The 23,918-nt window shown below is 42.3% G+C and overlaps 1 protein-coding gene across 5 annotated transcripts in view; it reads right to left on the bottom strand.

Annotated features, from left to right (window-relative positions):
• The window catches only part of DTNB (dystrobrevin beta), a 192,356-nt gene that overhangs the window by 95,533 nt on the left and 72,905 nt on the right, over positions 1-23,918 (bottom strand). For all 5 annotated transcript variants that reach the window (XM_037528399.2, XM_037528400.2, XM_054701271.1 and 2 more), the window contains one exon: positions 1,489-1,613. In XM_037528399.2, coding sequence (XP_037384296.1) covers positions 1,489-1,613 — 125 coding nt within the window. The remainder of the gene's footprint in view (positions 1-1,488; positions 1,614-23,918) is intronic.

Raw genomic sequence — 23,918 nt, 5'->3', positions numbered from 1 at the left:
AGTTAAGGTCACAGGAGAGATCCGAAATATTACCAGCTTTGGCCAGATAAAAGTAATGGCATCGACGAAAAAAGGCAGGAGGCAAAGGAGAAAGGAGACACAAGAAGATACTGACTTCTGTAGCTTACACAGTGGAAGTAAAAAAAGAAGTTCCAATAAATAGAGGCTTAAGAATATATTTTAAATTACAAGAGGTGACCAACTCTACAAACAGGTGATATAATTATGAAAAATTGGGATGGACTGAAACACAGAGTTATAAATGAGGTAGTTTCTTTATATCACAGAAGGAATTCAATAATGTCCAAATCTGGAAAGAAATGATGCTCTAAATATATTAGTTAGAGATATGGAGGGACCCACCACTAGATCTAAAACCCAGACTGAGCCCAATAAAGCATGGGAGCTTGTGCTACCGTTTCATTACATGCTCATATTAGCGATTTTTAATCCATATGCATGTATTATTTTAATTACCTATTGAATAAAAAAAAATCAAGACCCTTAAGAACTCAAATTATAACCAGAAGGTCAGTAAAAGAAAACAGGTGTCTACTCCAACAGAAAACCCTCTAAACACCTGCTAAAAACTAATGATCAGAAAATCTACCAATTCTATCCAGCACAGTACAATCCACACCACTTAATAGTGAAGAAACCAGTTTAGAAGCTAAATCTTTCCTTCATTTTTTTATCCTCCTCCTCACATTTCCTCTTTATTTCTCTACTTTTTCTATTCTCTAACATTCTTATATTTAGCACGACCACTCAAATAGATGTGTGTGTATCTAGTTTTACTTATAATCTTGTATTTCCCATTTTCTCTCAACACAAAAAGAGCAAATTAGACTGATTCCATTTCCAGGTAGTCTAAACTAATCTTTAAAATCTCGATGTGGATTATTATCGTTGAGAAGAAATGCTCTTTACCACTGGTTTAAGAGAAGAACACACCAACAGGACAATCTGACCCTTCAGAGCAGCAGTGCTTCTGTGAACAGCTGCTATGTTATATAGAGCTAGGTTTCCATGTTGATACCTGTGGTGATTTAAAGAGATGAAAGCTCGAAGTCTTGAGTTCATCAAAAGTAAAGACCAGGGCCTCCCTGGTGGCGCAAGGGGTTAAGACAGCACTATGAAGCCATCCACAGCCTCTGTTACACAAGTTCGATCCCCAGCCAGGGAGTTAACCCACATGGCGCAGCAGACCTCTCCTGTCTCACCCGCTGCTCCCCTCAGCAGTGTATTTCAGTAGATCCATCTGTTCTGCTCCACACTCTGTCTCTGGCGAATCCTCTCACTGCCCCATGCCCCCATATCTCTGGTCTGCACCCCTTCTCTTGTATGCATAAATAAATACATCTTTGAAAAAAAAAAAAGTAAAGACCAAAAGCTTAAGTGCCCACGTTAGGTGACATTTGAGTTTGATCCCAAAGACTCCAGCAAGATCTCCATTTCAGTATAACCCATATCCAGGTATATACTTACACTATATTTGCAAGGTCAAGTGGTTTCTCTGGTTGCTCAGGAAAAACAGGATGTGGGGGTTCTCTGGTGGGTACACACCCCAAAGATTTACTAATTGCATGGCTCAGCTTCTTCGCAGGGGATTTCTGTGTCAAAGTAGAAAAGAAAGAAAGATGGAATTAAATTTTCAAATGAACAAAAAAGAATTTCAAAAGAACTTGGTGACAGAGCTAGGAAAGGCAAAAGCCACACTTTGTCATAACCAACATCGTTGGGCCTTGCAGAGAGGAAGTTACAGTGGCCCCAAGGCCCCTTCAGTTCCAAGAGTTGCATTGTGGTCCCTTCATTGCTTCCCATCATTTCTACTGTGCACCCACACTCTCAAGTCCATGTCAACATTCCTTTTGAACACTCCTCTGTGCCCTTTGCATAAATTCCCTCCCTCTTTTGACACTTCTGGGTCATTATTGGTAAGACGTTAGGATTTCTCCATCAGAGTCAGAAATTTTTGCTGGGTTAGAATCTTAAAAGGCTAAAACAATGCTGAGAGCTCATGGCATTTGCATATTAGCAAATAAGCTAAGCCACATCCCACAATGTGCCTATTAAGAGAGTATTTCCAAAATAAGCATGAGGCAGAACATGTGGCCTTAAGGTCTGGCTACATCTACGGACACGAATGCCTCAGACATGCACAGGTCGTCAGCAGCACACCCTGACTCTGGGTTAAGATGTGCTGAAGGTGCAGAGTCAGCCGGTTGCTAACATGTTCTCCAGAAGGCAGAATAGTGGGCAGCGGATCCAAGGTCGATAAGCCAACAGTAAATATGAACAAATGTACACAATATGCCCCAATCCAGTTATGGAGAACATTCACATCTAAAAAGAAAGACATACATCTCATGATTTCACGCATGTGGGGTAGAGAGAAACAAAACAGAGGAACAGACAAGCCCTATAGATGTGACTGCAGAATTGAGGCTACTAGAGGAAAAGGGGGGGTGGGAACAAACGGGGAAGGAAGGGTCCAATGGCCGGGGGTAAAGGAGCATGGGTGCTTCGGGGGTGGATGTGGTGTGGTAACATATGTCTGAGGAGGTGTGAACCCACCCCCTAAAGCATACTGTATTGTCAATCAAAAAAAACTATTGACTGGGGCCTCCCCTGGTGGCGCAGCGCTTGAGCGCTGGGTTGCGAGGCTGCCCGCAGCTTCTGCAGCTTCTGCAGCGCCGGTTCAATCCCTGGCCACCAGTGAGGGTCCCACCACAAAAAAAAAAAATGCACATACTTCACAATATAAAATCCCTATTTAAAGGAGACTACATACTGATTTTATCATCCACCCAATCCCCTTTAAACACTTTCGTCTGAGACTTTTTTCTTGGTAGATGTAACTGCAAAAAGGTGTAGTAGTTCATCCGATTGCCTCTGCAGCATGATACCGTAAGTGCCACAATAACTGGGAAGCAACTTATTGGTAGCTGTGTACTCCTCCATCCATCTCCCCTTAGCTTCCACACGCTGCTTGCATATACTTTAATGCAAAAGAAACAAAACTATGCTTGTTTGTATTAATAAAATTGATATCTTGTTTAGTATAAAGATTAACATCAATTTCTTCAGGAACTTTATGTACTTATGAACTTCATATACAAATCACTATTAGTGAAATCACAGGTACCTCTCCTAACAACATTAAAACAACTATGTGGCTATTAAAATAAAAAATATTTTCCTTTGTTTCAATCAATATTCTATAGAAGTATGCTTGTTATACTTTTAGAAAATACTGCTTTAAGTCAAAGTTTAAGTTCAATTTTAAGTCTCAGAGCATACAAAGGTAAAATCAATATATCAAATCAACTACAAGTAATGTATCAAGAAGGGCTTGTTTGATTTTTCTTGTTCTGTTTTCCTTTTTTGGCAATTACACTCTAAATGGACTATGACAGCGGGTGCCTTTTTTTCCCTCTGAAATGGAAATAAGCTTGAGAACTTAGTGTCAGGCTCCTGGTAGATGCTTTGTACACATACACAGCCTCATGAAGCCTCCAAACAGTCCTACGAATTAGATGTGAACAGTCCCAATTTTATAGTTACGGAAACTAGAATTCATATAATTAGGTCTGTCTTGCTCTATCCAAGATACAATACAGACCCTAGACTGGCAAAATCACTCAAAGAACATCCAGAGATGGAAGAGACAGCTCAAGACAACGGGACATTCTTGCAAAGGATCTGTCAGAAACAGATTGGGGATGCCTAGGACCACGAGGGGGTCAGGAGGGCAGATGGAGGAGTTGGAGTGGGGGAGGATTCGGGTGGGGGTGTGGGAGGTGACTTAGGCTGCAAGCACTGCTGAGCCAGGGCTGAGAATTGTTTTCCTCAGATAATCGTGGACCAGGCACTTAAACACTCTGAACAAGCTTGTTTGAGGTCAGATGACTTATAGTTTAATCAGCCTCAAGCTAATTCCTTGCCCGGTACAATCTTCAGCTCAGGGTACATGCTGACAGGCCCTGACAGCAGGAGCACAACAGCCTAATGGGGACAGCTCAGGACTGGTGCCTGGGAGGCCATTCCTGTCATGTTCACTTCAAATTACCCTTTAAGTACATCATCCTGAGCTCCAAGCCACTGTCTGAGGGGATCCAAGCTCAAAACAAAGGCGCATTAAATCCTCAGACAAGTCAGGGACCTCCTCTATTTTAATATGAAATCATCTACACTCTTACCAGCATCTCTACTCTGATCTTGTAACTTAAAGTTCTATCTTGGCAATCATGCCTCCACCCTATTATTTTACAGTTGATTCTTATTTAATTTACCCATATTTACCAATTCCACTGCACACTATTTCTTCTTGTATCCTGTTTCTTCCTTCTTGCCTCTAATTTTCCCCTCAAGCACATTTTTCATTATTTCTTTCAACAATGACCTATTGGTGGCAAACCCACTGAGGTATTTTAAAATACCTTTATCTTTTCTTTGCTCTTGAATAGATTAGCTAGGTACAGAGTCTAAGGTGATCTTTTTATTCTATTCTTCAAATCTCTTCATTGCCTTTCACAGTTTCCATCTTTCCCTATCTGTGTCCAACTTTCTGCATCCTGAATTTCTTCAGATCTACCTTCCATTTCCTAGTTTTTGCTGTCGCTGTCTCTTAACTCCTTCACTGAGTTCAAACTTACTCTTTTTTATTCCTAGTTGAGTTACATCCTTTTTCACATTGGTTTGTTCTTTTCTTTCTTTTTTTAAAAAAGATTTATTTATTTTTTATACAAGAACCAGGGTACAGGCCAGAGGAATGGGAAGGTGAGAGGATTCACCAGAGACAGAGTGGGGAACAGAACAGGCAGACTGACGAAATACACTGCTGAGGGGAGCAGCGGGCAGACAGAAGAGGTCTGCTGCGCCATGTGGGCATTCTCGCCGGCCGGCAGGGATCGAACCCGCACTGCAAAGGCTGCGGACAGCTTCACAATGCGGCGCTCAACCACCTGCGCCACTGTTCCTTTCTAAAATGTCACTCTTATTAATTTTTACCTCTTTAACTTTTCAAATGTACCATTTAAAGTTCTTGGCAAAGTAAAAGCAGTACTTGTTGTGTTTCTCTCTCACAGATCATATCATAATTGGGTTTGCAATTTCTGACAATGAGTTCACCTTTAGCAGAGATTTTCTGTATGGGAATTTGTAGCTTCTCAGGGCCAGTGAAGTATTTCTAATCTCTCTTTGTTAGGGAGTCAACACGTCTGAAAAAGTCCTAGCCTTTACAAAAATGTCATTCCTACACACTTTGCGTGGACTCAATACAGATTTCCTATGGCATGGGGACACCAAACCTAACCTCTGGCCTAAATCTAGTATCCAGTCAGACAGACCTCTGGGAAACTTTAGGGTTTAATTTCTGACAGACATTTCTCTGACTTTCATTCAAGTTCAGTTCTACAATTCAGTCTTATGTTGCTGTTATACTTAATTAACATGTGTATGTGTCACTCGGAATGGGAGGCCAAAATTAACTTAATCTATCATGTTATTGGAGCCAGCAAATTGGAGAACTTAATAGACCTTGTCGAGATGAATTGTTCTTGTGCCTACAGAATGCTACTTGATCATTCTCCAATTAATTTACTAATTTTTTTAATGTAAGACTTTTACCTCTATATTCTTAAGAGAGGATGACTTACAGCTTTCTTCTCTGGTGCTGGCCTTATCTATTTACAGATGGAGTTATGCTGGCCTAGTGCAATTAGTTGGATGGACACCAATCTTTTCTTGTGTCTGCAATGGTGTGTTCCTGCAGTGGTATGTGTTTCTTATATAACAAGCATATGAAGCTTTCTTTGGGGTCTTTGATTCTCATTCCAATATTTTTATTATAACTGGCTTGTGGCATATTCAGATTTTCTATTTCTCCTTGTACCAAATTTGATAATATCTATTTTCCTAGAAAATTGGACATTTCATTTAGGTTTCCCAATTCATTAGCATAAAGTTGTTTATAGTATTTTCTTATAAAAAAGCAAAACTGTTCTGTAAAATCCCTACTCTCTTATATTAAGTTATTTTTATGTTTCAATCACTTTCATATTCATTTTTATTACTCGTTTCCTGGCTCTTGGCCGTGCAAACTTCCGCAGACGATACTCTTGCAGGCTTAGCCACTAGTGCTGGGCCTCCTGCTGAATCTTTTCTGACTAAGTTGGTGGAACAGTTCCAGGGCAACAGCAGCAGTGACAGCCTCTGACGGGCAGTATAAATGCTTCTTTTCTGCAACTTCTCACTTATTTTATGCTTCCAGCACTTAGAGTCTTAATGATTTCAGGTCAGGAATATTCCTCTTCTTCTTTTAAATCTTGGAAGAGAGTTTATTAATCTAATAACATTTTTATAATTTCTGTGGGTTTGGTACAGAAAGGAGAAGAGGTAGTATGTGTTTGGACACCATCTCGAAAATCAATCCATTTCTTTTTAAAATATCAGCTCTCTGCATCCTCTTTGGCCTCTCTCCTATGGTTTCTTTTTTTTTTTTTTCCTATTACCTTATCCTTTTGTGATATGTATAAGGGATAATTCTCTGCTCTAGTTTTTGCCTCACAAATCTGCTCTTCAGCTATAAAAGCTGTGAATGAGCCCACCATATTTAAAAAATTTAACTTCCAGAATCAATACTTAGTTTTGGTAGAAAAGAAAATAACTGATCATATCTCTCCAAGGATTCACCTATACATATTGTAAGATCTAATTCTGCTATTAATTCTACATTTGAGAGAAATTTTTCTGTTATCTCCTCTGCCTGATTGTGCTCCTCTTGGTTTTGGTGATTTATCAAAGAGCTCACCTATATGGGCAAGACTTGCTGTCCACACAGTGTGCGTGCTGCCTTCTTGGAGGGGAAGTGAGGGACTTCCTTTCAGTGGGAGTAAAGGAGGGACAGGAGGAAGAACAGAAGCTTTGCAGGTAGTCTTTCGGACACAGGAGCCCTGTGTGCTGCTGGAAGTCATCAAGACCTGGAAACCCAGGTGTGTATCTCCAACCCCAGTGCCACAGGAACCACACCTGCCCCAGATGCCCTCCACCATCTTAGTGCAGTCACTGCATTGCTTGCCCCTCACCTGCTGGGCCACTTTAGATGCAAGCTCACGCTTAGTGGCAATACTTTCCTGCCCTTGTTTGGAGCAAGGTTGTGTCTGCAAACTGATCCCACCTGCTTTGCACAGGGGCTCTTCTCAGACTGGGACTTACCATGGGTTTCCTTTCTTTTTTTTCTCCCTCTGGTATATTGCACTTTGTTTTTAAAATTCAAATCTCTTATTTCTAAGTATTTGGGGCAAGATGAAAGGCTACAACAAGTCCTCGGTCCACCATCTTGATATGGAATTCCCACTTTTTAGTTAATAGGGTATTTCTGAAAATTCTGTAACATCTCTTGAGAAATATTTTTAAGGAGGTTTCAAAATAACTGCTTTAGAAAATAAAAAATTAGAATTGCTAAGCTCCAGTTTAACTTAATTTGCAAAGCTATAATTCTGGTTGATTAATGTATTAGAGAAATGTAATCCATGTAATTTTTGTTATTCCTCCAAGATTTAAGAGTATTAGCTTGCTGACAACTATGACACTTTGGCTAAGTAGAATAAAATATGACTTGTTTACACATGGCTTCTGAAATACACTTATAAAGCACAACTACCTCTTACCCCACAAAAAAGGAAACACTACCACCCCAACTGGCTCAGTAAGTGCCAAGGCAGCAGCTGTGTGAAGATCAGAGGTAACTTGGATTGAGCAGCAAATAGCTTCAGCTTCCCTTTCAGGGGAAGAAAAAAAAAAGATCGGTTGGAAGTCAACATCTACAGAAGGATGTTGTGGATGTGCCATGATAGCCAATATAGTGCTCAGGTTCCATGCACACCAACCTTGGGGCATAAGTAACTGCTACATATAAATGCAAATACTTTAAAATGGAAACGGATCTGACTTTGCTTTTTGCAAAAACAAAGTTCAGCATTAAACCTTGCTCCTGAGTTGTCATATCAACCCACCATGAGTGGGAAGCATTTGGCTTTGTGTGGGAGCTGGTTGTCTTTAGTCTACAAACCTGGGAAACACACTGCTCTGAGCTCTGGACTGCCTTTAAAACATCACTTTGGTATCACAGATGGAATTTCCTTTCTCTATGGCTTAAATGGTGGTTGATATCCTCTTCGCCTTTGAACAATGCACTCAGGGTCCTGTTGTTCCATAAGAGAATGAAAAGTAACTTATTCCTCCTAAGTGAGGATGGGAACAGCCAGTAAAGCCAGGACACGGGCCGTGGGTGTGCAAAGCAGGAAAGCCACCTTGGGGAGCAATTTAACAATAACCACTAAAACTGAAGTGGAACATTTCCCATGACCCAGGGCCTCCACTCCTGACAACACACCCTAGAAAAACTCCACATTACACAAGCAGACATGAGCCAGAAAATGTGACTAATTTGTTCAGAAGAGTAGAAAATTAGAAACTCAATTCAACCATTAGAAACAAACTGAATTCAACCAATAGGAGAATAAATAGAATGTGCTCTCTTCATATTAGTGAGGTCTGTATGGCACTAAAAATAGCCACAGCCAGGTGGAGATTTCATTTTTAAAACAATGTTGGTAAAAAGGAAGCTACAGGAGGACATATGTACCCGGATGCTACTTTGTTGAAGTTGAAAAATATGAAAACTAATACTGTATATTTTAATGACCACATATACGTATGTAGTAAAAAATAAGAAAATACTAGTCAGAACACTGAACACTAAATGCAAAATACAGATTTCAGAAAAGGGAGGAAAATGGGTTTGAAGAATATAAAGGGACTTCAAATTTTTCTGAAATGTTTTACTCTTTTTTAAAAGAAAGATCTGAAGTAAATCTAACAAAATGTTAAAATCCAATTAACCCGCAGCGCTGGTTCATTCCCTGGCTGCCGGTGAGGGTCCCACAAAAAAAAAAAAAAGAAATTATACATTACTTGCTAGTTCAGAAAATAACTCAAACATAAGACATTAAATGACACTGAAGATTATTTATAATTGAAAACTGAATAGCATAGTAATATAATACTTAAATAATATAACCTGATAAACAGGGATTTTTTTTCTTACATACTATTCCAAAGGTTTTGTATGCATAAATAAGAAAATTGAATCATATAAAAAATGTGAATGTACTATACACTATATATACTGTTGTTTTGTTCACTTTAATACACTAAGGATCTCTTTCTATATATGTACATAAATTTAACCATTTCACTACTGTTAAATATTTTAGCCACCTCTTTTTTGGGGGGAAGGATTCCTATTACAAATAATGCTGATAGGACATCATCATAAAAAAACCCTAATAAACCAATGTAATATAAAACTCTAATATAATATAGGAATAGCCCCATGTAAAAGCCCTACAAACAATTTTTTTCTCCCATTTTTACAGGAGAATTCCTATATGGAGAATTATTGGGTCAAAGATTATATGATTTAAAATTTTGTCTTTCAAATTACATCCATTCTCCATTGATCTATTTGTTCAAGTGGTCTTCTCCACACCCTTTCCAGAACTGACCATTACTGATCTCTTACATTTCCCTAAGTCATATGGGTGTAAAATGAACATTCCTATGAACAAAAGTAGTTTAAAAAGCGGAACAAGTAAGAAATGCTACTGTTCATAAAGTTTCAATAAACAATGGTGTGTAAAGTATCATAATGGTGTGTAAATAAACATAACATAACAATGGTGTATCAATAAACAATGGTGTGTAAAGTATTATCATAACACACTGAGGACTTACGATCTGATGGAACATTCAGGGAAATGGACAGATGATTACAATAGAACGATAAATGCGTGAAAGACGCATTTGGAGACGACAGAGCACAAAGACATAAAAAGCAGCTTGGGGAATCAGGAAAGCAGCAATAACTGAGCTAATTTTAGAGGACATCCAGAAGTTGGCGAGGGAAAGTTGGAAAGTGGGGAGGAGAGGAGATAAAGGCAGCTAGAACAGTAGATATGAAGACAAAAGTAAGAAAATCTGATGGGACAAGCAAGAGCAATAGTTCAACGCTGTCATAATACTGGCTATGAGTGAACAATATAAATAAAAGTACCAAAGACATAATATAAAAGCTTTCAAATATTACCTCATAAGATAAAACTTCAGTGTGTTATAAATCATCTCTGGTTTAAAAGTTGCTTCTGGAATACATTGAGCTCTGGCTCCAAGCAGCAATGGGGTGCAGAACAGGATAGAACCAGGGAGAAATGTGGCCGATACCTTGGGTTCTGGCAAGCAAAGGGTCAAGTCAGCTAGAGTGAAAAGGAGCAGAGGACGTGAGCACTAGGGAAGCAGACTTAGAGGCAGGGAGAGTCTCAGAAAAGGGAGGCTGGAGGTTAAAGAGAGCATGAAGGTTGGAGAACCAAGACCTGTCATTTGCTGCTTTGCACAGCCCAGTCCTCAGGGGCCTGGAGCAGAGCAGGCTTGAGCAGTGTTTACTGAAGGAATACCAGGGCAGAAAGCTCTCTGCCTGGTTTACATTGTCCACCGTGGAGGCTGCCCTGGCCATACCATATCTCCAAAGGCTGTCATAAATACTGCCAAAGGTCACGGCTGGAGGAGAACCAGCCGTCAATTAAGATCATACACGATACAAATACATCAGCGTCAGGAACCAAAGAGACCATTGCTAGTGTTTATGCCGGCTCTGGAACACTGTTTCCCAAACTTGTCTAAGATTAAAAAAAATTCCTGGGGCCACTTGTTTAAAAAACAAAACATAACCAAGTAGATTCCTCTGCCTCACCTCAGACCCACTAACTTAAAATTCCCAGGAGCAGAGGCCTGGGCTCTTGTATCTTGGGCCAGCAGCCCAGGCGGGAAGCACTGCTCTGGAAGCTGTTGCAGACAGAGGTAAAAGGGGTGGGGGCTGTTTAGTTGTTTCCTACAGTTATAGTTTCCTATAGTTTCCTATGTTTCCTATAGTTATCTACTGAAAGTCCACAAAAGCTGACGGAGATATTGCTGGAACCAGGGCTGGGCAGAAGCCAGCGAGATTTCAAGACAGAAACGCCCACAAGACCAGTGGGCACAGGAGTCTTCAGACAGAAGCCTGGGTTGGAACTAACTGCTGGAAGGTCTTTGTACCTGGGGTGGGGGAGAGAGGGGCATCTAAACCCGACTGTGTCAAAACATTCGGAGAGAAGGGCCTGAGAAAAAAGACCAGACAGCTTGGGAGAGCACGCATGGCAGGGCCCACCATCTCTGGTTTGTAAGAGGTCATCAACAAGGTTTCATGAGTAAATAACACACCAATGTTTCACAATTGGACATTCTGTAGTTCCCAAATGGAGATAAAATGTAATGCCCTTACACATGAATACCACACATGTGTGTTAAGCATTTAAAGACACAGGCCTGCTCTGACTCTATCTGAATCTATACAAGCTATAGGGGCACTCACTGCTGCCACCTCTGAGTTAATGCAGAAACAGACCAGCAATTCACACTGCCGGGTCACCAGAAACTTAACCCTCCCCACACATGGAAGTGGGATACACATTCTCCGGTTCAGCTCTGGTGGCCACCTGTAAGAATTAAAAAAGATCTAAAGCTGGAGAAAGGGATGTGGGTAGGTGATGACGGCTGGAGGAAATTGCTCATTTGAAGAACTGCTTGGTTTGGGTTAAGTCATACATTTCTCTGCAAAGGAAAACCTCCCTGTCATCTCTTTGCTCTAAGAATAATCAGGCTACAGTTGAAAAAAATGCCTTATTGTTTCATAAACTGTACACCAATACTTTCTTTGATAAGCATCCATCTTTTAAACAGCTGGGTCCATTTCAAATGTGCTGCTTTCAAACTCAGCATTTTGGCAGCTGTAAATGGATTTGAGAATAAATCGTGCATCCAAATATCACAGGAGAGTGGGGGCAATATTCAGATGTTGAAAAGAACAAGATTTACGATATCCCAGCAACCTACCGGAAATGCTAATCAATGAAAGATCCCTCCAGCCTATCCCTCTTGGCCTCCAAAAGTCCCTCATTTCAGAGGGAGAGCATTGGTGGCTGGAGCAGTCACTCAGGCTGAGGTTAGGAGAACTTCAGGCACTTCTCCCCAAGTCTTCCTACCACCACTAACAAGAGTAAAGAGCCCAGAGCACCCACACACACCTGGCGGTCCCTCCCTAAGGAACACTCAGAGCAGCTGCCCCATGATCTGCCCTGAGACCATGTGGGGCTCATCCCAGCACAGTTTTTATCAGAGACTACACTTGTTTCACAATGAACCCAAGACTCCCTCCTGGGATTCTCATTCTCATAAAGGAGCCCCCCACCCACTAATCCTTGACGCTCCAACCCCTCTCCAGTCTGCCAGGCCCACCAGCAGCACAACCACTGCTCAGACGAAGAACATCTTCTCTGAGTCTAGTTTTCACCCTATTGCTCTAGAAGGAAACCTGGTTTCCTCCAAAGGCTCCCTGTGGCCACTCAAATGGCAGCTGCTTTCTCTCTCACGCCTGTCCAGCCTCTGACCTGGAGTGGAGGATACAGATAGCTGCCAATACAGGTAGCTTCTTCTTTTCCCTAAAGCCTCAGTTCCAAGTGTCATATCATCAGCACAACACCCAGAGTGGAGGCCAACACTACTACTGTCATAATTCTTACTAATTCAAACATCCACATAGTTGACATTTCCAATAACCAGTCATGGTGTAAATGATATGCCCTCCAAAAGATATGTCCACACCCTAATCTCTGGAACCTGACAACCTGATCCTATGTAACAAAAGCTGAATATTGTCTTCTAGAGCAAAATATGTGATGGAGTTAAGGAATCTGAGGGGAAGAGTTGGTCCTAGATTATCTGGGTTGGCCAAAAATGCAACCACGAGAGTCCTTGTCAGATAGACCCACAGGAGAACAGAGAGGAGGAAGGAGGCAGAGACAAGGGATGCGGACACAAGTCAAGGAATGTCAACAGCCACCAGAAGCTGGAAGAGGTAAGAATGACGTGACGGTTAAATCATGTATTACTCTGCCCAGCTATGGGGTGCCCAGGTATCTGATCAATCATGATTTTGAGTGCTTCCAGGAGGTTGCAATTAACATACAAATCAGTAGGCTGTCAAGAATTCCCTCCCTAATGTGGGTTCTTCTTATCCAATCAGGTAAAGGCCTGAGCAGAACAAAAAGGCTGACACCCTCTGCCCTGCACCCCCTCCAAACTCCTAGTAAGGCAAATTCCCCGCCTGCCCACTTTCTGAACGAAACATTGCCTTTTATTGCCTGACTCAAAATTAAAACTTCAATCTTTCCTAGGTCTCAAGCCTGACAGTCTTCAGGAAAAAACAACATGATCAGCTCTGGTTCTTGGGCCCGCAGACTCAGACTGGAGCTGCACCATCAGCTCCCAGGGCCTCCAACCCCCCACTCACCCTGCAGGTCTGGACTGTTCAGCTCCCAGAACTGCGTGAGCCTTACAATCAATCTCTTTATAGTTATACATCTCCTCTTGGTTGTTTCTCTGGAGAACCCTGACTGATACAAATGGATTCTCTCCAGAGCTTCCAGAGGGATGAGGCCCAGGTGACATGCTGATTTCGAACTTACGGTGTCCACAGCAGAGACACAACAGGTTTCTGTTTCAAGCCACCAAGTTTGTGGTAATTTCTCATGGCATCCCTAGGAAACTTATGCACCTGACTTCCCTGACATCCCCTCCAACAACCTTTACTTACCCTGCATCAGCCACCAGTTTCACTGTTTCATCCCAAAACATGTTCCAGCCAGCTATCATACATCATCTAACACCTCAATTTCAAGCCTCCACTCTCATCCCATGTCTATCTTTCTAGCTCACTCTGTCCAGTATGTGGCCTCCAACCACACTTCAATGCCAGCAGGGCCTACATACACCCCATTGAGTCTACACCCTCACAGAGTCCTTGCTCCCCGCCCTCACGGCCATTTTCCTCCATGGTGCATTACTCCATTCATTTCCTTGCATACTTGCCAACCTTCCTTACCAACTCTCTTCTTTGTCATAATCTGTCCAAACCCCAACTACTCCGCTCCCCTCCCCACAAGTGGGCAGTAGTAAAATACACAGCTGGGCTGACTGGTCTGCCTTTGAATTCATAACCACCAACCTCAAGTTAGTCATTCCAATCTCAGTTTAAATGTCACTTCTTTTTAAAAAAAAGGCTTTCCCTGACACTCGATATAAAAAAAGTTTTATTGAAAGCGAATTCACCTACCACAAAAATCACTCTTTTAAAGATACAATTCTGTGGCTTGAGACTAGTCACAGAATTGAAAAGCCTTATCTAACTTTAGAACATTTTTATCATTCCAAAAAGAAATCCAATACTCTTTAATAGTCACTCCTCATCCCTTCCTCTCCTCACCCCGGCAACCATTAATTTACTTTCTGTCTCTATGCATCTGCTGATTCTGGACATTTTTTTTTTTTTTTAAGATTTATTTATTTATTTATGCATGCACTGGGTACAGTCAGAAGCGCGGGAGGGTGAGAGAATTCACCAGAGCCAGAGTGGGGAGCAGAGCAGGCAGATTGACGAAGTACACTGCTGAGGGGAGCAGCGGGCGGCAGGAGAGGTCTGCGCGCCATGTGGGACCCTCCTCCGGGGGCCGGGGTGCAGCCGGGGATTGAACCGGCGCTGCAGAGGCTGCGGGCAGCTTCGCAACCCAGCGCTCAACCGCTGCGCCACCGGGGAGGCCCTGATTCTGGACATTTCATATGAATGGAATCACATAACGTGTCATTCTGTGTCTGGATTCTGTCACTTAGCACATTTTCAAGGTTCACCTAAGCTCTAGCATGTTTCACACTTCTCTTTACTGCCTAATAATACTCTCCTGCATTGACATACATTGACATTTTGTTTACTGCTCAGCAGCTGACGGGCATTTCTGTTGCTTCTGCTTTTTAGTTATTTTGAATACTACTTCTAGGTACATTCATGTACAAATTTTTGCATATACATGTATTTCCAGTTCTCAAAGGAGAATTCTCAATTCTCACCTAGAAGTGAGTCACATGGTAACTCTGTTCAGCAATTTTTCCCAGAGTGGCTATGCCATTTTACCTCCCACCAGCAATAAGCTTTCTTTCTATTTCTTCATTTTTGTCCAATTGCCAGTCTTTTTTATATTTTACCCATCATAGTGGGTATGACATGTCATCTCACTGTGATTTTGATTTTCCTAATGACTAATTAAGTTGAGCAACATAACGATTTTAAGTGTACAATTCAGTAGTGTTAAAACTATTCACATTGCTATAGAACAGATCTCCAGAACTTTTTCATCTTGCAAATCTTCTAAGAGGTTTCCAGTTTTAGCTCTTATCTACTGGATTATAATCCATTTTGAGTTAAATCTTTATATGGCATAAGGTAGGGATCTAATTTCATACTTTTGCATGTGGCTATCCAATCATACCAGAGTCTTTAAAAAAGACTATCTTCTCCTCACTGAATAGTCTTATCATCCTTGTTGGAAATATATCAAAAATAAATATAAAGGTTTCCTTGAGCCCTCAATTCTACTTTGTTGATCTGTGCATCTATCCATGCAAGTACCCACTGCCTTTATCTCTGTTGTTTTGACAGTACCTAAGCTTTGAAATCAGAAAATGTGAGTCCCAAAATTTTTCAAGGTTGTTTCAACTATTTGGGGTCCCTTGAATTTCCATATGAATTTTAGGATCAGCTTACAGTAATTGAGATTTTCACAGGGATGAAACTGAATTGCATGGAATCTACAGATCAACTGGGGGAGTACTGCATCTTAATATTAAGCCTCTCAGTCCAAGAATATGAAATGTCTTTCTATTTACTTAGGTCTTTAAATTTCTTTCAATGATGGTTTCTTTCAACATACAAGTCTCGTACCTCTTTGATTAAATTTATTCCTATTTTGTTCTTCTTAATGTTACCGTAAAGAAGTTTTCATTTCATTTTGTTCATCAATGATATATAAAAATACAAATGATTTTTTGCATATTAATTTTATATCCTGCAACCTTACTGAACTTGTTTATTACCTCCAGCTTTTCTTTTGGTGCATTCCTTAGCATTCCCTATACACAAGATGATGTAGTCTTTCACCACTCAGTGTGTTAGCTGCGGGTTTTTCATAGATATTGAGGACGCTTATCATTTTAAGTAGGTTCCCTCCTGTTTCAAGTTTGCTGCATTTCTTTTTTCATCATGAAAGGGTGTTGGGTTTTGTCACTTTTTTTTTTTCACTCTGATTTAGAGGATCATGTACTTTCTGTTCTTTAGTCATTCACTATATTGTATTATATTGATTTTTGCATGTTGAACTAATCTTGCATACTTGGGATATGTACATTGATCATAGCATATAATCTTTTCTGTATTTTTTGAAATTTTTTCCTAATTTCAGGATTTCTATGTGGAAGAGATATCAGTCTATAGTTTCCTTTTCTTTTTATATCCCTTTTGTTTGTTTGGCCTGATAGAATGAGTTAAGGAATATTCCATCTTCTTCTACTTTGGCAAAAGTATGAAGGATTAGTATTAATTCTTTAAATGTTCAGTAGAATTCCCCAGTAAAGTCATGTAGGTCTGGACTTTATTTCATAGAAAAAATTTGTATTACTAACTTACCCCATTCACATTCTTGTTCCAGGTTTGACATATTTTCCATTTCCTTCTAAGTCAGTTTCAATAGTTTGCTGACCAACATATCTTAAGTAGCTACTCAGTCATCTTTCTATCATATCCTGACATTTCAGTTTTCTATATAAACTTATCATCATTTGTGATTTTCTTTTTTTTTTTAAGATTTATTTATTTATGTATAAAAACTGGGGCACAGGTCAGAGGTGCAGGGGGTGAGAGGATTCACCAGAGACAGAGTGGGGAACAGAACAGACATATTGGGCCTCCTTGGTGGCGCAGGGGGCTAAGACGCAACCTATGAAGCTGTCTGCAGCCACTGCAGCATGAGTTTGATCCCCCGGCCAGCCAGGGAGCAACCCACATGGCGCAGCAGACTTCTCCTGACTCACCCGCTACTCCCTTCAGCAGTGCACTTTGGTCAATCTGCCTGTTCTGTTCCCCACTCTGTCTCTGGTGAATCCTCTCACCCACCCCATACCTCTGGCCTGTACTACAGCTCTTGTATGCATAAATAAATAAATCTAAAAAAAAAAAAAGAACAGTAGATCTATTGAAATACACTGCTGAGGGGAACAGCCGGTAAAACAGGAGAGGTCTGCTGCGCCATGTGGGTTTCTCCCTGGCCGGCCAGGGATAGAACTCGTGCTGAAGAGGCTGGCCGACAGCTTCACAATGCTGTGCTTAACCCCTTGCATCACCAGGGAGGCCCCTCATTTGTGATTTTCTTTCTTCATTTACCTTAGGACTTTTGTTTATAATAGCTTTTGCCTATTCCCTTTTGAACTTGAGCTCCATGGAGGCACTCTATCCTAGCCTGTCCTAGGTAACCCCAGAACAGTGCCCCCATGTAGCAAGTACCTAATTAAGAATTTTTTGGATAAACATGTGAGTGAGTGAATCTGGGAGCAGAAAGTTTAAGGAGTTTTTGTCTTATCACTTTTGCTTTCTCTGTATAAGAAAAGAGGTCATCTGCTGAAAGAGAAGGGTGGGAATAGACTGTTTAAAAAGAATAGACACTTTAACTGACCACTGCAAAGAAAAGAAAAGCAAGACGTTTCAAGAAATACAATAGCACTGCAAAGTTGAGGGTCAGCTTTGGTGATGGTGACCACCAATCACTATGGTGATCATGACTCTATGAAAATCTAATCTGCCCTATTGTATTGCTTTCTCCAGAAGTACTTAGAGAAAGCAACTAGATTAGTTCCTACATTAATTTAGTTGGCAGAGATACAGATTTTTAAAAGTTGCAGGACAATGGTACAAGAATAAAGGACCATATCTAAACTAAAGTGATGGTCTTAGTGAGAGTTGTTGAGCAAGTCAGTCAGCTGGAATGGTAGCGGGCTATCAATAGACAATGGGAGGTCTAAATCAGTGGTTTTGGAAGAAGAGTCATTAGAAATGGTTAAAGGGTTAAAAGTCGGATGTGTGTTGTTGAGTCAGAGTTGAGGATGTCAAGAAGCCAGGTGGCCAGTATATTGACAATCTGACTAAAGAGACACTGAACTCACCCATGGAGGACCATGAATCTGGTACTAACCCATTCACGGGCAAAGGATTATGGCCAGAAAGTCAGGAGATGACTTCAATCAGGAAAGGGGGAAGAAGAGGAAGGTAGAGGATGAGCCTCAAAAAAGCACTTTGCGGGGCCTCCCCGGTGGCGCAGCGGTTGAGCGCTGGGTTGCGAAGCTGCCCACAGCCTCCGTGGCGCCGGTTCGATCCCCGGCTGCTCCCCGGCCCCGGAAGAGGATCCCACATGGTGCGCAGACCTCTCCTGCCACCCGCTGCTCCCCTCAGCAGTGTACTTCGGTCCTTCTGCCTGCTCTGCTCCCCGCTCTGGCTCTGGTGAATTCTCTCACCCTCCCGCGCTTCTGACTGTACCCAGTGCATGTATAAACAAAAACAAACAAACAAATATAATAAATAAATAAATAAAAACATGCCTCTATAAAAAAAAAAAAAAAAAAAAAAAAAAAAAAAAAAGCACTTTGCTTGCTTATTTTTTTAAATCTGATTCAGGGTGTGATGGTCTAGAAGTAGCAAGGTAGTCAAGAAGTAAAGAATCAGGTGGCTAGTAAAGGCAGAATTTAATCTGATCCTCCATAACCACTACTCTCTATGGTTCTCTCCCCTTTTAGAGTGAAACCTGTGAATATGAGAAGCTCTCACTCCTTCATATGTCATATGTCAAAAGGGAGATTAGCCTGGGTGGGCCTGGTCCAATCAGGTGAACCCTGTAAAAATAGTACTTTTTCTGTTAAGTTGCAGAAGAGGAAGTCAGAGAAATATCTTCCAACCAGCCTGAAGGAAAGCAAATGTTCAAGTTGTGAGCTGCGTGTAGGAGCCACAGGACAAGGAACTCCAGGTGGCCCCAGGAGCTGGAGCTGCCACCCCTGGGGCAACCAGCAGGCAAATGGGGCCCTCAATATCACAGCAGCAATGAGATAAACTCTGCCAACAACCAGTGAGCTGGCAAGAGGAGAGACTCCAGTCTTACCTGACACCTAGATCTCAGAGTGGCAAGACCTAGAGTAGAAAAGTCAGCCAAGACATTTGCTTGGCCTTTAGACCTACAGAAACTGAGAAAACAAATTTCTGTTTTTTTTTAAGATGCTACATTGGTGTTAATTTATTATGCAGTAATAAAAAACTAAACTGGTGACCATGAACCATACACCCAGGACAATCCCAGGTTATATATGCTGTCCCTGCACCAGCCACCCTTCACTCACCAGCAGGTCTTGGGTAGGTGATAAATTATATGGTCACCCTAACTATAACTGTACCTCCCCACTGACTGAAAAATAAATAGCCATTAATCCCCCTGAAAGGATTACAGGAGAAGTGTAGTCAGGTTTCAGTTAAGAGAGAGGGTAAAAGAAACGCTTGGAGATGTAGTGGAAAGTTGAAAGGGCAGAAGTTCCAAAGGGACTTGAGTATGGAAGGCCAGGAGAAGGCTGGGGGAGCAGCAAAGCACAGGTGGCGATGCAAGGATGGTGCCTGCCACACCAGGCAGGACCAGACTGACGTGTACAGCAGAGGAAGGAGCCAGGGAGGCCAGGGCATCCGTAGTTTCTTTGAGGAGCAAGGGCTCAAGGACTAGATTTTGTCTGTGATTTCTTCATGAGTACGCCTCACTACACTTGCTGCTCCAACTTACTACAAGTGGGGATGCTGTCTCAGGTGTTTCAAAATGAACCCCCTGCCTAGTTTTGCTCTATGCGGGAAGTAGTCATTTAATTATGATGAATGACAATTTAGAACTAGCCAGAGCTGGCTAAGCAGATGCCTTTTCTCATTGAGACTTGTTACCTTTTAGATTTCTAGAGATGCAAGATGAGGGGCGCTAGGCACATGAGAATTAAACGTTGCCCTGACAAAGGGAAACCAACAGTCTTAACCAGTCCAGGTGTGCAACAACAACCTGTTCTGACTCCTAAAAGTAAATGGTTCTGACTCCTAAAAGTAACCATTTACTAACTTCCCAATAACTACACTGTACATAGGTACCAGCTGCCTGTCAACATTCATTAGAAGAAGAAAAACGACAACTATTAGCAGAGACTATTAAATCCAAATACTTCCTCATCTACAGTAGATTTTGGAGACCCCTAACTTTGTTCAGAGGCGAAGCCTGCCACCTGCTGGAAAGAAAGGTAAAATTTCCACATCATCAACTGAGTTACATAACGGCCTCCCCTGAGACACCCCGCTGCGAACGGTCTCCGACGGTCTCCGCAGCACAAGCGTATTTTATATAAACACGAGCACACTTCCTGCCATGACGCAACCAAGTGCGACTCGGGCAAATTCCGTGAGACCAGGGAGAGCAGAGATGTGCGCGTGAGGCACCAGCTCTTGGTGGTGACAGGAAACGGGAACAGGCTTGTTTCCAGCACCTTCCTTCGTGTCCAGAAAGGGTGAAGAGTTTTAGTTTGGGAAGATAAAAAATATCCAGATATGGGTAGTGGTTATAGTTGCAAAACAATGTGAATGTACCTAATGCTGCTGAATTGTCCATCTAAAAAGGATCAAAATGGTAGATTTTCACCATGATGAGGGGCAGAAGAGAGACGGGGGTTGGAAAGCACCCGTGCCCCGGCCAAGGAAAAAAATTAGGGTTAAAGACCATTTAACAGTCACTTTTTAAAAAGCAAAACTATATCCAAAATTATTTTAAGAATTTTTCTCCAAATATGAATCATTTAAATATGTAATAAAAACCCTAGTAAATATTATACATAGTTGTTTTAATAAAGTGTTCTTACAGCTTAATAGAAAACATGACAGCATCCTTGGCTACATCAGCCACTTACATGGAACTCCTTGCTCAGATGACAAGGCTTTACCCTCAGCGAGGAAGACTGTATTTTCCAACATCACCGCAGCACAGTCTCTGACCCGACAAGCTGCTCTGGGACTGCACTGGGGCCACCAGCCCGGCATCACCAGGGGAAGCCCCTTCTCCTTCCCTCCCACTCTGGCTGGGCCCGAGTGACTCATTGGGCCAACAGCACATGGCAGAACATCGTGATGTAACCGCCACGGCTGGCGAGGCCTGAAAGGGCCCTGAGCCTCTCTCCCCAGCCCTCCTGAAAGGCGAGCACTGCAGAGGCTGCCTCCTCTCTCAACACCCAGCCTCACTGTGAGGAGCACAGTCATGCAGGCGGCCAAGGTCGACAGCTCCAACTGAGCCCAGCTCAACTCTAGCCACCAGTGCGGGCATCCGAGTGAGGGCCCTCCAGTCATTCAAGGCACCCCATTTCCACCCTGGTGTTCCTGTCATCCCAGCTAAGGCCCCAGACATTGAGAAGCAGAGGCAAGCCAACCTCTCTGCCCTTTCCAAACTCCTACACCAAGTCCTTGGATGTAATAAGTGACTCATCTTATGTCACTAGTTGTGCGGGGGCTTATTGTGCAATGACAGCAACTAAAATGCTGTGCACGCTGCAGCCTCCTGATGGTGAGGTGATTCTGCATATGAACCCAGCATCTCGGTGATGAACACATCCTTGGCAAACGTGAACATAAGTATCAGTGCCAAGTTACGGTGCCTGCTCCGGTTCCCAAGAGGAGGGACCGTCTCTGCAGCCCCACCAGGCCACCTTCTGCCCTCACTCCTTGCCAGCCAGACTGGGTGGATTTAGAGAAGAATGGGCATTCCCAGCTCAGCCTCTCCCCTCCCTTGTTTCCGGGCCTGCAAACTCCACCAAGCACATATTCACCTCTGCTCCAAAGCCACACCTTCTAGGGTTTACTCCCTGTACCAAAAACCAGCATTGGGTGGGGAATATTCAGTTCAAGGGCTACTAACAAGTCCACAGTTTCCTCACAATTAAAAACACTTTTCAAACAGTTTAAAGTACTTGCTTTAAACTGCCTTGATCCAGAACTAACACGGATCACTTCCAGACAAATTCTGCTGGTAAGAACTAGTCTATGGATTCCACCTGGCTGCCAGCAGGATCAGCTAATCTAATTACATGTTGAGGGCAGGGAGGAAAGCATGGGTGCCGGTGAGTACTTCTAATCACTAAATATCTTTTTGCTCCCTTTTCCTACGTATAGAACACACTCAAACCCCACCTACACTCAGAAAGAAAACCCCCCTCCCCCCGCATCCAGTCAGGGCATCCAACTGCAAGTCCAGAACCTCTGGGTATGGTGCTGTCTTCCTAAGCAAGACCATATGCATGGCCTCCCTGGTGGCATAGGGGTTAAGTCTCAGCCCTATCACTGCTGAGGCCTGAGTTTGATCCCAGCCAGGGAGCTGACCCACATGACACAGCAGACATCTCCTGTCTCACCAGCTGCTCCTCTCAGCAATGCTCCCCTCAGCAATGTCTTTCAATAGATTTGCCTGTTCTGCTCCCCACTCTGTCTCTAGTGAATCCTCTCACCACCACCCCCCGCACCTCTGGCCTATACCCCAGTTCTTCTATGCAAAAATTAATTAAAAATAATAAAAAAGAACAAAAAGACAAGTCACAGACTGGGGAAAATTTAAAAAAGACCATATGTAGCTCCTCATGATGCACCCTGTGAACTAAAGAGGCTAATTGTCTGCAACCCTCCTCCCTAGGGCCAATACACAAAGTGGGACAGGAGCAGAAAGTTCTTCCCTCCCCAGCATCCTTGCTGGCCCATGAACTGCACAATCTTCAAAATCCACCTTCTACAAGAGCCAGTTCTGGGTCTTTAAAAAGTGGTTTTACAGCTCAAGAGAGTCAAGGGCTTGTTGAGTCCAGATTCATGGTTTCTTTGCCAACATAATTCCCTCAAAAACTTAGTAGGCCTTTGATTCATTTGTTTCCAGTCAGTTCCATGTGCCAGTAACCGCACACACAGTTCTTTTCCAGACATAATTCTCAAGCTTGATTTCTTTCTTTGCCGCCATGTCTCTTGTTTTCAGCTAATACAAGCCACCTGGAGGCCACATGAAGTATCAGGTCAGTGGTTTCCAACTGTAGCTGCACAACAGAATCACTTCATAAAGAACTATGTCCAGGTTTCAGAGTCTTCACACCCACTTAACCGGAAGTTACAGAGGCAGGATCTAGGTGATTCTGCTAAGCAGTCACGAAGAGGAACCCAGACACTGAATGCTCATCTTTGCTACAGGATGATATCAATTTTTTCAACTGAGTTTACCAGACTTTGCTGCTCAAAGCCTTCGTCAATCACCTTTTCCACTCTTGGGTTTAGATGCAGTGTCCTTTCTTTCATAGATCCAAGAGTCAGAACTTTCTTTACTCCCTTTCTTTTTTTTTGGCCTAAACACTAGCTGATTCCTTCCTAAGTTCATCTCTTTCTTGTAATACCTGACCAATGCCACACACTCTCTCCAGCCTTTCCAACATCTGTCCTAGACATCAGCTGGAATGAAGTGTGCCTTCCAAGTAATCACAGATGCCAAATTTACCAAGCTGGTTATAAACCACCATGTAATGTGGGTTCTGCCTCTCCCTCCCTCCAACATCAGCATCTCCATCAGCTGTGCCCCCTGACAATTAACCCAATGACACAGATTCTAAGGTTTGAATAGAACCCCATTTCTAGTGCTAACTATTGCAGCACAAACTAAAACACAAAGTTCCTATCCTGCTCCCATCAAAGTCGAGCTGTTGGAATATTTTTCCTACCCATCATTCAAGTATCCAGTTTCCTTGAATGATTTCCCCCCAACTCTGGCTCTTAATGGGATTCTCCCCATGGAGATGGCAGAGAGGAT

The sequence above is a fragment of the Talpa occidentalis genome, unplaced genomic scaffold (assembly GCF_014898055.3).
Source record: "Talpa occidentalis isolate TD23 unplaced genomic scaffold, MPIMG_talOcc4v2.1 talOcc4.5, whole genome shotgun sequence".
Classification (NCBI taxonomy): Eukaryota; Metazoa; Chordata; class Mammalia; order Eulipotyphla; family Talpidae; genus Talpa; species Talpa occidentalis.
Note: the sequence above shows the minus strand (reverse complement) of the source record. Positions and strands in the feature narration are given on the sequence as shown.